At 42.6% G+C, this 14,650-nt stretch overlaps 1 protein-coding gene across 2 annotated transcripts in view; it reads right to left on the bottom strand.

Annotated features, from left to right (window-relative positions):
- Positions 1–1,551: 1,551 nt before the first annotated feature.
- nlgn2b (neuroligin 2b) overlaps positions 1,552–14,650 on the bottom strand; it is a 63,147-nt gene continuing 50,048 nt past the window's right edge. The window contains exons 5-9 of one of the 2 annotated variants that reach the window (XM_004557334.5): positions 9,680–9,865; positions 6,978–7,243; positions 6,524–6,677; positions 5,852–6,218; positions 1,552–3,797 (exon numbers count right to left, since the gene is read on the bottom strand). In XM_004557334.5, the coding sequence (XP_004557391.1) occupies positions 2,867–3,797; positions 5,852–6,218; positions 6,524–6,677; positions 6,978–7,243; positions 9,680–9,865 (1,904 nt within the window). In that variant the 3' untranslated portion in view covers positions 1,552–2,866. The remainder of the gene's footprint in view (positions 3,798–5,851; positions 6,219–6,523; positions 6,678–6,977; positions 7,244–9,679; positions 9,866–14,650) is intronic. The other variant, XM_004557335.5, reaches the window with a different exon arrangement.

Here is a 14,650-nt window from a genome sequence, read left to right as displayed (position 1 = left end):
CCTGTTGTCACAAAGAAAAGATCCGGCCAGTCAGTCAAACCAAACGACAAACATAATATTTACAAATTCCAGTTTTGTTCGCTTACACTTAAAAAAATGTACAGTTTGTTTTTATGTGTTGTTGGGTTCTTTTTTTCCTTTTTTTGTTTTTTTTTTGGGTGGGTTCTTTTTTTGTTGTTGTTGTTGTTCTTTTGTCCTCGCAGCTTGCTCCAGTCCAGCGTGAGGGATGGCAGTCTGGCTCCAGAGTGTGGTTATCCTAAGCAGACGGGACATGACAAGGAAGGAGGGGGACAAGAGAGGAAGAGGACGGGGGATCCTGCTCACCTTGCGTTCACGGTTTATGTTGTGTGAGTAATGTCTGTTAAACTGGGTTTTCAGAATGTATCCTCTGCGCACTGACGGATCGTACTGTCGCTATTTTCGTCATCGGCACTGTGTTTGTCCAGCGTTTGTCCTAATGTCACTGTTTCTGTTTAGTTTGCTTTGTTTTTTTTGTTTTGTTTTTTTCCTCCTCCTCCTCATTGTCCAGAGTGTGACCCGTGTCCGTGTTGGATTGTGCGAAAGATGTGAAACGCGCATACAAGGCTCTCTCACCTTTTTTTTTTTTGACCATAAATACATCTTATCCTTTCTCCTGCCTTTTGCAAAAGCCAGAAACATGGGACAACAAAAGAGCAGACGGAAAAAAGATAACTGTCGGGCAGTCCTCAAAGACTTTGAAGCAGGAGGGAGGTTAATGTCCAGTCACAGACAAAGACCTTATTTATACTCTTTGTGTAAAGTAGTCATTTCTTTTTTTCCCTAACTTAAAAAAAAAGTGCTATCTTCAGGTTGATTCAGAGACAGTGACTGTGCAAGCTCGACATTGCAAAAGATAAAGAGAAACAGCAAAAAAAAAAAAAAAAAAAAAGGGGGGAAAAAAAGGGGGTGGGGGTTATAAAGGCTTTCATCAGTCTTTCCTGTAGTTTTTGCAGCACAGCCTCGGTGTGTTAGGGAATGAAAAAAATAAAGAGGAAATATTTACTCTCTTTGTTATAATCATAGTTTTACACAATATTCATCTTTTAATACTTTAATACTTTCTGAAGTACCACAAAGTGCAGCTGATATTGAAACGGGATATTAAAAAGAAAAAAGAAAAGATTTTCAAAATAAAATAAATGGCAAATCATCAAAATGACAAGCTAACTTCTAGAAAAAAACCCAGAAAAAAAATCCAAACATGCAACAAATATCCCACACAGTAAAGTTGTTAATAAAACTCCTTAAAAAAAAGAAAAGAAAAAGAGGATATATTGAATCTGATTTCTCTTTAAAGAAGAGACCAGCCACAGTGCAACATTGAGTGGAATTAAAAAAAAAAGTTTTAAAAAAAGTGTGTGGTTCAAAACTAAAGATGAAGGGGTTGGCACTTTTTTTTATGGTAATTCCTTTTGTAAGATACAGTCAGGGTGGACCTCTCCAGGCGGTCCACTGGACGCCAGTAAAAGAGGAACTTTATCACAGTACTTGGCACCAAGAATGCTGGTAAAAACGAGATATCAGAATATCTTTTTTTTTTCATTCATATCCTTACAATTTATTAATAATACATCATTTACACTTGTGTTTTTGTATAAAAGACTCCAAAAGGAAAAAGAGAGTCTAGAAGTGATTGCAAGAAAGAGGAAAGGAATGCAGATGGATTATGTCGATGGTTTTAATAAAAAGAGCTACAAGGGCAGATGCAGAGCGAGAACGAGAGAAGCGGTTAAATGAGACAAAAGAGATTGTGGGTATGAAGATAAATAATGTAATGGATGTGATTAGAGTGTGTGTGGCTGAAATGCAGCGACTTCTAATGGGCAGCCTGGATTCCAGGTTGCATCCCACAAAGTGAGTGGGATTCAGTAATTTCCTGTACCGCCCCACAGTTGAGGCCTCAATCTGGAAATGTTTTGAAAGCAGCAGTGGTGAGTATGCACTTTTGTTTTTGGTTGGGTTTTTTTTTTTAAAGCGTGGGCAACTTAATCTCCATGGGATGCTTTATGTTATTCAGCTAGCATCACAACCAAAGAAAAAAAGAAAAAACTCAAACAAACAAACCAGTAAATATATGTCTAATTAATAAAATCGCATTTTAAAATTAAAAAGTCGTGATTCGCCATCCAGTGGATTCCACCCCTTTTCCTTCTAGGCCCGTCAAATACATTTCACGCTAAACAATAATCCCCAAAAATCACAAAGGAGGGACAGCTGTTGGGACAGAGTGCTAAACACAGGGTGCCAAATTTCACTTCCAGATTGGGCCTTTAAAGCTGCAATTTGTAAGTTTCAGGGAATCAACGCTTCATGACAGGCAGCTTGTCGGGACCTATGTTGCCTCAAACAAAGCTGCTCGCTACTGTTTTATCTTTTTTGCTAAATGAGTGAAAATGAATATTTGCATTCGGCGTTAAACATAGTTTTTACACTGACACAACAACACATGCGCAAAACAACGGAGCTACCACAATACATGTCTGACTGATTGTTGATGAGCCTGAGAACCCTCTGCGAGAGCTACAAGCTTAAAGCTGCGTGTTTGGTGGCTCTCCAAAGCACCAGATGTTGAAAGCGCGTTGACGGGGAAAAGCGGTATGCATCTAGTATGACGGTGTTTTGGCAAAGGACCTTTCTTAATCAAGTCCCCCCCCACCTTGAGTTACGGTTACAGTTTAGAGGTATTTCACTGCTTCGTATCTTACAAACTGCAGCTTTAGTTGAGGGCTTAATGAGAAAAGAGAAAAGTAGAGTAAAGAAGAAGAGAAGGTGGAGTTTGGATGGAGCAGTTTGTGTGGTGCATCTCTGTAAGCCCAGAGTGGGGTAGCAGAGCTTGTGCCTGGTCCTATACACGGGTGGTGGAGTGTTGGTGTGGCAGAGCATTGTTGCTGTGGCTGGGGACGGGTGTAGTAGACGGGGCTGGGACAGGGGGATAAGTGTTGAAGGGGTGAAGGGGCTGCATGCTGCTAATGGTGCTGGGGATCATGGTAATGGTGTTAGCTGTCATCAGTGGCACATCTTCGGGCGCTCGCCGCAGGGCCAGCGTGTAGTCAGGTGGGCACACGGGAGGCCGCAGCGGTTCCAGGTCGCCGTGGACACCGCGGGACGGTAAGGGGGTCCCATGCTCTAGCTCCACCCTCTGCTGTTTCATCTGCAGTGACATTAGCTCCTCCTCCTGACTCAGCGCTAGGTCGTTGTGCGGTGGGGCCCCTACGACTCCCATGCCAACACCCATTCCCATTGTCGTGCCGCGTTGCGGGGAAAGTCGGCGGTGGCGTCTCTGCATGAGTTCATGGCGCTTGTCCCGCTTATAGTAAAGTGCGGCAAAGGCCAGCACGTTCAAGAAAAGAAGCGAGGCGCCGACAGCTACCGTTACGCTCAGCTCGGTGGAGTAGTCCCTCGTCTCGCTGGGGAAGGGAGGATAGCGGGGCCTCTCTGAACTGTCAGGGTCAGGATCCGGCGGGTAGGTAGAGACCACAGGGTGCCGTGTTGAGCGAGTGCCAGGATGAGGGGCCTTCCAGCGGCTGGTGCCTCCAGGTGGCAGACGGGTGGTGATGGAGTTAATGATTTCCTCGTGAAGGCTGTGGAGGTGCGGTACCAGCTCCAGCCAAAAAGCCACCTTGTTAGCGCGGTAGTTATCTCTGACACGGGGCTTCAGGCCAATATGCAAGTACTGCTTGTCCTTGGAGCTGAACTTGGTCCAGATGACCTCCTCAAATCGGTTAGGCTTAGTGTGGATGAACGTGGTGTCCTGAGGAACTGGTAGGTTAGGGTCTCTGTAAGACACAAGACACAATTATTAGGCTATAAACCTAACCTTATATTTGCTTTGATAAAGTCAGTCAACCAAAAAAAAGGAACTGATATGACATTTGAGGGTAAAAGAGCAAAGAATAGCAAATTACTAGGCGCTCTATAACCTTCAAGTGCTTTACTGCAGGTGGTTTATGCTTGTTGTTGTCATCCTTGTGCTTTTGTGTTGTCATGTACCTCCTAAAGTTTATAACCTGCCATTTTAGCTGGGATGGAGGCACAAGTCAGCAAAGAACTTGGCCTCTACAGGCATCTCTCTGAATCAGTGCAGGAGCTTAGGGATTCCAAAATAGGCACACAGGCAGAAAAAGTTGGATAACATGATGTTCTGTAGAAAACTTGTTTTGACATCTTCCTTTTGGAGAGGTGAAGTCGTGATTGTAGATGGTATTCTTTTGGGGCATTAATGCATAATGTTTTTGGGGGGGTGGTGCCTGTGGTTATCGACATAACAGCAGCAGACTGGCATTTATATGGTGATCTAGTGATCGCTCTGAGCACTTTATGGTGCTGTTTTGTATATACTTCAAGCATTCTATCTACCTCACATTCATGGCCAGTTTAGAATCACCACAAAACCTATCATGCATGTCTTTGGAGAGTGGGAGGAAGCTGTAGCACATACAGGACCAAGAGACTACATACTAGAACCTTTTTTGCTGTGAGCCAACAATGCTAACCACTGGGCTGCCACAGTTTGCAAGAGCAGTGAACAAAGCATTGATTACCAGACCTCAAAAGGCTGCATCCTGGCTGCTTGGGCAAGATACTAACCCCATGTTTGCCTACTGGTGGTGGTCAGAGGGCCCGGTGGCGCCTGTGTCCGGCAGCCTCGCCTCTGTTAGTGCGCCCCAGGGCAGCTGTGGCTACAATGTAGCTTGCTATCGCCAGTGTGTGAATGTGTGTGTGAATGGGTGAATGACTGAATGTAGTGTGAAGCGCTTTGGGGTCCTATGGACTAGAAAAGCGCTATACAAATGCAGGCCATAATCAATTTCTTGCAGTGAAGTCCCCTAAACTCACTGCCATGTTTATAACAATGCGTCTGATTTGCCTTAGCTAACATTTGCATGTGAAACAGTCTTACCATAATGCTGGAAATAGCAATTAAAAGATGGTAAACTGTGGCTACATGGGCTCTCTATTGATTTTTTATTGTGACAGTAACTCCTTGTCCTTCTTGTTATGTGACAACGGTACTAACCAGTGCCCTCCCCACATACAGCAAAATATGATGCTTTTAACCAATTAAGAGCATTTGCAGCATTTCAGAGCTCAGCAACGCAATGTGGGGCCAAGTGTTTTCCCCTCCAGTGGGTGTGATTATGACATAGTGTTTCACATGGTCTGCAACAATACTCAGGCAGGATGTGGCATTCAAACCATAATTCATTCATAATTAATTCTTATGGTGTGCCAAAAAACATTCCCTGCACCACTGAACCACCAGCAGGCTGGACTGTTGACACAAGGCAGGGTCTATGGATTAATGCTGTCCTCAAGTGTCCTCAACTTCTGACCCTATCATTTAGAGAAAGCAACGATCAGTTTCCAATTTTCGGGTTTTGATGATCTTGTGCCCTCTGTTGCTTTAGATTTCTGTTCATGGCTCACAGAAATGGAAACCCAGTCTCTTCCACTGTGGGGGATTCCTCTGTGTCACTATAGGTTTTGTGACAACACCAATTCTCCTCCAAACTCTTTTAAGGTGAATTTCTGTGAGTTTCTAGAGATGGCTGTGTGTGAAAATTCCAGGACGGCAGTTTTAGAAATGTCATGTTCTATGTTAGTGTTTACTGAAACTCTTGTATGCTGTGTGTCTTTCAGAATCTCAACACAGAGGACTGATCCATAAAGCTTTATACACAAAAATGTTTCATCTGTAAAATCCCCAGAAATATCACTGGGCTTGTCTTTTAAAAGTCTGACTGAGTTAGTCATTGTGTTATATGTGACAAATATAATCAATACTTTATACACAATTCATAATTCACTTGAAATTAAGTGTTATACTGACCCTGACTTGGCAAAGTTGGTCCAATATGTCATCACAACAGCACTGAGCATTACGTCATTCTTGGAGAAGTTACAAGGAAACAAGTCAGTGGCCCCCACCATGGGAATCCCAAACACATAGGGGATCTCATCTCCATGGGCAGCATCTGCCCAGTCTGGCCTCGCCTCGGTCTGACAGTGGTGGTGGAAGGTATAGAAGTAGACAGGTGACTGGAACTCAGCGTGGAGTTTGGCAGTGGCGACAGCTGGGGCCACCCACTGGTGGTCTGTGAACAGAGCCAGGAGGGTCTTCCTGCGCATGTCGCTGTTGTCTCTGTCAGCCCAGTCTGTGTACATGAACTTTATGGTTTCCCTGAGGATATCTTTACCTTGGAAAAAACAGAAGTTAATGTGAGCATTTATGCCATGATAGAGTCCATGTTTGTCTGCGACATTATGTGGAAGCATGTAAGGCTGAAATCTTTTAGATTTTTTTGTCAAAACATGTTTTTTGCCACAGGAAGATTCCGAAACATAATTTACTGTGAATACTGTTGACCAGCCTGGCTTACGAAGGACTGTAGTCGCTATTCACAAGCAAATCGATGTCATTTTTATAAATGCTTAGTGCTGTTGACAACATTTAGAAAGAAACACATCGTAATAGTCTAGAAAAATAGGGATAGGATCTGACCATCGGGGTATCCATACAGATTGTCCACAAAGTTGGAGATAGTATAGTCAAATGAGGCAGCTGATATTCCATCTTCTCCTTCACTGTCATCCACAAACTTCAGGCCCTCTCCCTGGTTGACACCTAGCAGTATGTCGTAGTTGAGGAACTCGCCCTGGTGTCACGACAAACACACACAAAGCATGACATACAAAACAGAATGGAGCAGTAATGCTTGTCAGGAATGTATTTATATAGTATAGGTTAAATAATTATTTCATCCTCTGCTGAATTTGTAGGTTTGAATTTCTGATTTTATGTGATTTTCATTATAATGGAGAAAAATGAAATTGAAAAATCAAAGTCAAACTGTGGGAGCCAGAATTCTGTGTGGCGCAGCGGATCAAATACTTTTTGATATTCTGTCTCTCACAGTATCACACAGTGTACGGTAATTGAAGAATTCAAAGCCGACCTGCTGCATGAGGATCTCAGGGTCATCAGGTACCACGTCCCCATCTACCACAGGACCAAAGGCGATGTGGTATCGGGCAGGCTGGATGTCTTGGTCCACCAGCTCCCTGAAACTCTTCCTACGCAGACAGTCCACCAACTCTGCATTGTCCCCTGTGGTGCAGCCAACCTTCTTGGCCAGGATCTTGGTATAAATCTGCGGTCGGTAGTTCACCGACCAACTGGAGATGGCTGAGCCACTCTGAGCAATGGCCCTCTGGAACAGCCCTATACAAAAACACAGTCATATACACCAGATGTATTAAAACATACAAACACTTATTCTCCATCAGCTTAGCTGCCCCCCCCCGACACACTCTTGCTAGCAGCTGATGGTGTCTTCAAGGCCTTACGTTAGGCCTTGAAGACACCAAGGCCTTGAGAGCATGTTAAATAATGCATATGTTAGAGGAGGAGCAATTGTAGAGTATTACAGGGGCAAGATGAAGTAGATATCCTGCTGCACTTCTTAGCTGGAGAAAATCTTTATGAAGACCAGAGTAAAAAACATGAAGTGTTTCATTTACATGCAAAGAGAGACAGCAGCAAGAAAAATGGCGGCAAATCTGCGCACGGCTTGTTGGATAAAGTGAAAAGGACAGAAAGAGAAAGAAAACTGCTCGCACTGTTGCACCGCTGCACTGTTATGTAAAGTGGCTTGCTGTCCCTCTGTTTTATCTGCAGATTCTGTCATTAATAATTAAGCCCCCCCATATTCTGCGTGTGCCCCGCCCCCGCTCCTCTCCCTGTGAAATCAATTAAGAAGCCTCTCAGCTGCAACTCCAGCGCCTCATCTCATCTCTCCTCGGCATACGCACACACACACACACACACACATGCAGACACGCACACACTGTACCTTTAAAAGCTGTTCAGCCTCCAACTTTTTCTTGACTTTGCGTTGCTTCAGCCTGCTTTCAAAATGGAGTTGGGCTAATCTATGCAAAACAACCAGTTGTGTTTTTCTGATATTGCACCCACTATTAAACCTGCCATAACACTGACCTACAGTCGCGTTCTACAGAAGAAATTCTCAGCAATGCACAAAGCACATAAAGGAAAGTGTGATCAGTGTTGATGTAATATATGTGTTTTCAGTGGAAAAAGTATATAAAGTCTGTGAGCCTCAGTGTTCAACCTGGAAACCTGGACTATCAAAGTATCCATGCAATATGAGCTGGTATTATAGGAACCTTAAAAACTTAGCAAATGACCTCCTGACTTTTTTCCTGACTCAATCCCTTGCATCAACCGAGAATCTGCTTCCTACAGTATATGCAGTATTTTTATTTGTTTAATCCGTCCAAGATTAGTCTCTCTGCGTGAAGGTTAACAGTTTAGTAATATCATAATCTGAATTCTTGGTAAGTAATGAAACGCTATTTGACTTCTCAGCTCCACAGACCAAAATCATAGACAGTATTAATGACAGAACATCTGGCGAGAATTTAGAGATCCGCCATTCAAGAACTAAACGGTCCTTTTCTACTAATGAGGTGCAGATGCTAGTGCCTAATCCAGAACCTGTTATGTGGATGGTTACAGGTCCCACAGAATGATGAATCTAAATTTCAAGTTTCAGGCTCAAATCATTTTCATGGTTTGGGGCTGCATCTAGACACTTGTGTTGGGGGGCTTGTCAAAAGTGATAGAATCAGATTTTGATCCACCATCCTTCAGAAAGTGTGTACTGCATGGTACTGGCTTTAATTTTCAATATGAAAATGATCCCAAACAGCTAACCCTGGATAGAAAAACACCACGTGGAACACTATCAGTCATGGATTGGCCTCCCCAGATCCTGGACCTCAACATTATTAAAGCAGTGTTGGACGATCTTGACAGAGAATGGAGGGGGGGGGGGGGGGGGGGGGGGGGGAGGCAGCCAAGAGCCAAAGAAGAGCTTTAAATGTCCTTCAAGAAGCCTGGAGAACTATTTCTGAAGATGAATTAAAGAAATTACAGCAACATATAAAATAAAATGCTGGATGTCTTAAGCCTTATATAACATTAAAAGCACATTAAATAATAAAGTACACATTTATTACACAAAGCTTGCACACAGGTGCATCTTAGGCCATGCTTATGACCATGCTTCCTAGCAACCACCTATCAATGGGCTATGTTTGGGCTAGTTTATGCACCTATAACACATAGTAAAAGTTTAGATTCACAACTCTATATGTAACTCTGTAACATTTAAAAGCCCAATTTGACAGAAAAGTGATGAGAAGACGCACTCATTCATCTCAGTGCTTTTTCAGTGACTGTAGTTTCATGTGGAATGATGTTATTTGGAATTATTAAAGGGTTTTTGTCCCAAGGGGAGTAATGGTTTTTAGAGCAAAAACCTACTGTCTAAAACCATTTGTCAACTCCAGAACTCACAACCTTGTTTTCTTTCAAATTACTTGATCTTTGGAGTTTTGTCCTGCTTATTGAAATAATACCATAGTGCCCCAAACTGTAAGTGACTCATCTCTGAATCCCTTTCTTCGTGGGAATAATACTGCAGTGCATTTTTATCTGCTTTAGGCTTTTCACTGAAAAGCACCAACATGCTCTGTAAAGAAATACATTACCCACACACTGTCCTGAAATATTAATCCCCTTTGAGTGGAGTATGTGACTACTAATCGGTCAAGGACAGGAAAAGAACCTTACCCTCGGAGTGGTGGGAGAGGATGAGAAGGTTCACACAGGCGGCACCAGCTCCAGAGCCAAAGATTGTGATTCTCTCTGGGTCTCCTCCAAAGTGGCCGATGTTTTCATTGAGCCAACGCAAGGCTTGGATCTGGTCCAACAAACCATAGTTCCCCTTAGCAGACTGATCCCCGGTGCACAGAAACCCTGCAGGGCAAATTAGAACAAATACAGACAGGAAAAGAATGAAAAAACATAGATTTTCCCAAATGAAGGATCAGGGCCCGATTTAAAGAGACGGGATATGTGTATATCTTTTTCCGTGTCCCACACAAACAGAAGATGGCATCCTGTCATTGTCAGGAACTTCTAAGCCTCCAACTCACTTAAAGTCTGTGGAGATTTCACACAGAAAGCTTGCCAAATTACTCATTTTTAATACCCACGCTGAAAATACAACACAGTTAAGAGAACTTGTCAACAGAGAGAGGAGGAGAGCAACAGAAGGCATGTTTCACCTACTTCCAGGACACACATTTACACAGTTGGTGCACACCCACAACAAGATAAAATAAACTGAACAAAATGCCACACACAAACACACACACACGCACACACACACACACACACACACGCACACACACACACAAACACACACACACACACACACACACACACACAGCTCTGTTCTTATGAGAGTGAATTAAAGTACTTTACATGTGTTTCAAGCAGCTTCACTCCGTAACAAATGTAGCATTTCAAATTTTCCACTGTTTGGATGACTTCAATACCCGTGAAACAACTAAAAATTATTTCAGTTAACTGCACACTTCTCAGAGCCGTGGCTGTAGAGGTGGAAGATATACTGAAAAAGAAAATCGTGTTCAAGCATGTTCACCCGACTTTGATTTAGCCAAGTCTGCTTAGCAGTATTTACTCAGGCGCTTCCTGTGAATAAATACAATTTCCTATCCGGTCGTTAAGTCTGACGTCACTAGCCGTGTCTGGGCCTAAACTCCGCTGCAGGTCCATATATCAAACGATCACTATGGCATTACTGAGAGTTGAAAAACTGCCTAAAGTCTTTCATCTTTAATAAAATGATCAGCGTTCTGCTCTACCAGGTGTAACAATTGAGTTTAACATCCAGGCATCCATGAAAACGGAATTTATGACATTTAACGGAATTAGAAGTTAGCAGGAAGTTAGCTTGCAAGCTTCTATCTAAATACAATATAGCATGTCCTGACTGTGGGGTTTTGGAAACAAATTAAAACGTACAGCTCTGTTATCACTTCCAACATAAATGAAGACAGAAAACTAAACAGCAGTGACGTTTGATGTGCTACGTGACCGCTAGCGGCTCAGCTATGTTAGCATAATATAAACAAGCTAACTTTTTTTCCACTCGATAAAAGTTAACGTGAGTGTTCTCGGTGGTCAGGAACAAATGTAATCGCATGGCGGGATGCTGTAAAAGGACCAAACTTCAGCCAAGAGAACAATTGAGATAATCCATCCACAATACGAGGTTAGTCATTCATATACTGCACGGGCTGGGGTGTAGTTACATCCTAAGGTTTTAAAAACTGAGCTTAAATAAATGATTAGCGGTAATAAAAGCCAAGGGAGGTCAACAGTGATCACTGACTGTTTTAGGAGCTTTTTGAGATTAAATAGAAGAAAATACAAAACATTAAACATGTTAACAACACAAAAGCCATATTAAATGCAGACTACTTTAGGCCTGGAAGTAGGATTCGTCACGTCATCACTGAACGACCGGATTGTTGCCTATAACTAATACCAGGGGGCAAGATTTATGGAGACAGAGTTTTATTATGGCTTAGATCTAAGGGTCATATAAGGCACAAGGCTGTTTTGATCTCAATTATGTAAAATGGGGCTAATTTGGAGTGAATTTTTAGGGAAAAAAAGGACAAAAAATGGCTGACCGTGCAAGTCGGTAACCTGCGGCAAACAAAGATGCTCAGCTATCTCGTCATGCTAATGTGGTCGCTCTCTGTTCTGACTGTTTTCTCCACAACACTGTTAGCAAACAGTAAATTACCCTGTAGGATAATGTAGTTATTTGGTGCCACTGGTCACTCTGTGTCAGTGACTGTTATCACTGAAACATGGATCTCAGTTCAGGCTGAGTCTGGAAGCCAGCTTGCTAACTTATTACGGTAGTGTTAAAAGAAAATCCTGTTAGTGCAATGTTATAACTTTTTTAATAACACTTAAAAGCCACTTTGCTAAGACTTCATGATGCATGCAGACTGCACTGTTATGATACCTACTGTATTATATACTCAGTGTGAATACACTGACCTATCCACACTGAGCCTGGTACAGCATCACCACCTGCCCATGTGCACTGTGTTAACTTAGAGTCTGTAAACAAAGCCAATGACAGCTTAATGGGCTGAACATGGTTCCCTGTTGGCAGTGCCTTAGTAGACCGTAGGGAGCTATGGACAGCCCGTCTACCTGCAGTGAGCATCTGCTGCCAAATGGAAACAGTGTCCAAAGTTTGTGGTAAAACCAGCCTGTGGGCTACTCTTACTTGTGCTGTTCAAACATGTCAGGAGAAGAGCAAAGTCATAACATATGAAGAGCTGAAGTGAAACTGAGTGTTAAAAAACAATGAAAAGTGTCCACTGCAGCCATCATCTGTGCTCTGCTGTATTTTTAACTTGTTGTTAAAGATGTTTTGCTTTAAGCTTGTCCGATTACTGGTGAACTCCCTTCCCTGCTCCAGTCCAGCATCTCATCTACGTACAGCTGATCTATGAGGCGTTGAGCTTTTGGAGGCTTGCACGACACCATGTTTGCAAAGGTTGAAAACCCCTCACTCTGTAGGCAGTCTGAAGGCAAGCGCCTACGCAAGCAGACATGACAGCAGTACTATAAAACAAGAATAAGATAATTGTTCCACTGCATGCCCTGAGTCCTACCACAGGAGAATGCCACCATCACTACAAAATCACAATATGATGCATAAACATGTGTGAGATGCTTTGCATTGATGGTTTATATCTGAATGTGGGACATTTACTGGGCAAAATATGAAGCGGATCAGAGTGCGTACATTTCGAAGTGGATTGTAATACATCAAATATATCAAGGGAATACTGTTATTTTATTTTAATATACATTATGCCTATTTTGCAGATATCATTTTTGGCGTTCTGAACCCTGTGCTGCCTTTCTAACATAAGACGAGGTAAAACCAGCCAATAAGATGTAATGTTTAACCGGTAACAAGTTTTACAATACTTGCAATGTGGCAAATGTGTTGGCTTTGATATATTAGAATGATAATAACCCATTTTCAAGCTAGGACTGTTCATTCAAGAATTAAAACACCAGTCTTTGAAAACCAGGCCTGCCACATCAAAGCAAAGCCTTGCCCGGCTAAACTAATCAAAACGAGCAGGTCAATCATCTGGAGGCGGGATCTTTAGTGTCCACCACTTTAACATCAATTGTCAAGGAAAGAACTCAGAGGGACTAGCTGGACTCGGAGCATGAATGGGGCAGTAAAGCTCTCATGGCTCTAGGCTTTTCCGATTTCCAATTGCAAGGCTCAAATTGTCAAAACTTGCAACTTAAAATGCGAACGTGAAGACTGAGGAGGCTTTAAAAAAGACTTTTAGAGTAATCTTTCTAATTTGGCAACCCTCTAATATGTCAGATGTTCTCTGTCATTAAGAATGTATGTACCTCTGTTAGGTCATAGCCAGCTCAACACAGCCTTTTCTACAAGAAAGTGTATCCCTTCCAGATTCACTATTCAAATAGTTATAGTAAGAGTTATAACAATAATAATAGAGCTTTAAGGTATTGGCCCAAGGGCAGTTGGGGCACAAGCACTTGGGAAGGGACAAAAGTGTCAGAGGTCAGGGAGAGGTCAAGGAAAAGCTTTCAAAAGCTCCAGGGTGCTTTGTTCTAGTTAGACCTGGGGTTCAAAACATAAGGCCCAGGGGCCAAAATCCACCCAGCAAAGACTCCAACCCAGCTCCCTGGACTGGATGTCTTTCACTAAACAGAGCAGCATTTCTCTTCATTTCTGTAGAAAAACTGTAAAAAATAACTTATTTTTCTTATATTAGGATATCTAAAGATTAAAGTTCTTTCCACTGACAGAAAGGGCGGCTTTACTGGTTTGGCCCGCTTAAGATTAAAGTGGGCTCCATGTTTCCCACAATGTAAAATGAGTTTGTCATCCCTAAATTTGACTGAGAGAAAAATGAAGGCTAGCATAATACTAAAGGGTAGTCTAAATCAGGGGTGCCCAATCCCGGTCCATCCAAATGTCATACTTTCGTTTGGATGAAGCCAAGTGACCCAAAAACTCTGGGAACACATTTTAGTTCATTTAGACCAGGGCTGCCCAACCCCAGTCCTCGAGAGCTACTATCCTGCAGCTTTTAGATGCATCCCTACTCCAACACAGCTGAATCAAATGGTTTGATTACCTCTTCAGCATGCCATCATGTTTGGCAAAGGCCTGATAACAAGCCATTCATTTGATTCGGGTGTGTGGGGACAAGGATGCATCTAAAAGCTGCAGGACGGTAGCTCTCAAGGACTGGGATTGGGCAGCCCTGGTCTAAATGAACTAAAATGTGTTCCCAGAGTTTTTGGGTCACTTGGCTTCATCCAAACGAAAGTATGACATTTGATTTACGTTTTAAAATGGTATGACTTTGCTTACACATACAGCTAGTCATTGAATGTGGCTATCTTAAGCATTCAAGTATTCACACATCCACAGGAAATCTTTAAGGAAAATGGAGCTCTCTGCTTCTATCCGACAATAATTTGTGACTTCACCTGCTGGATTATACGAAAGCAACCATCAGACCTAAATAACCCCATCCGCTGGTTGGCTTTCCAGATTGGCGCTTGCTTTACACTCTGAGACAGTCCATATATAGTTCAATAAAGATGACTAGTTTATGACCACATGCTACTTTACATAAT

This window comes from Maylandia zebra, linkage group LG10 (assembly GCF_041146795.1).
Source record: "Maylandia zebra isolate NMK-2024a linkage group LG10, Mzebra_GT3a, whole genome shotgun sequence".
NCBI classification, from domain to species: Eukaryota; Metazoa; Chordata; class Actinopteri; order Cichliformes; family Cichlidae; genus Maylandia; species Maylandia zebra.
This window is presented reverse-complemented; position numbering and strand designations above follow the sequence as displayed.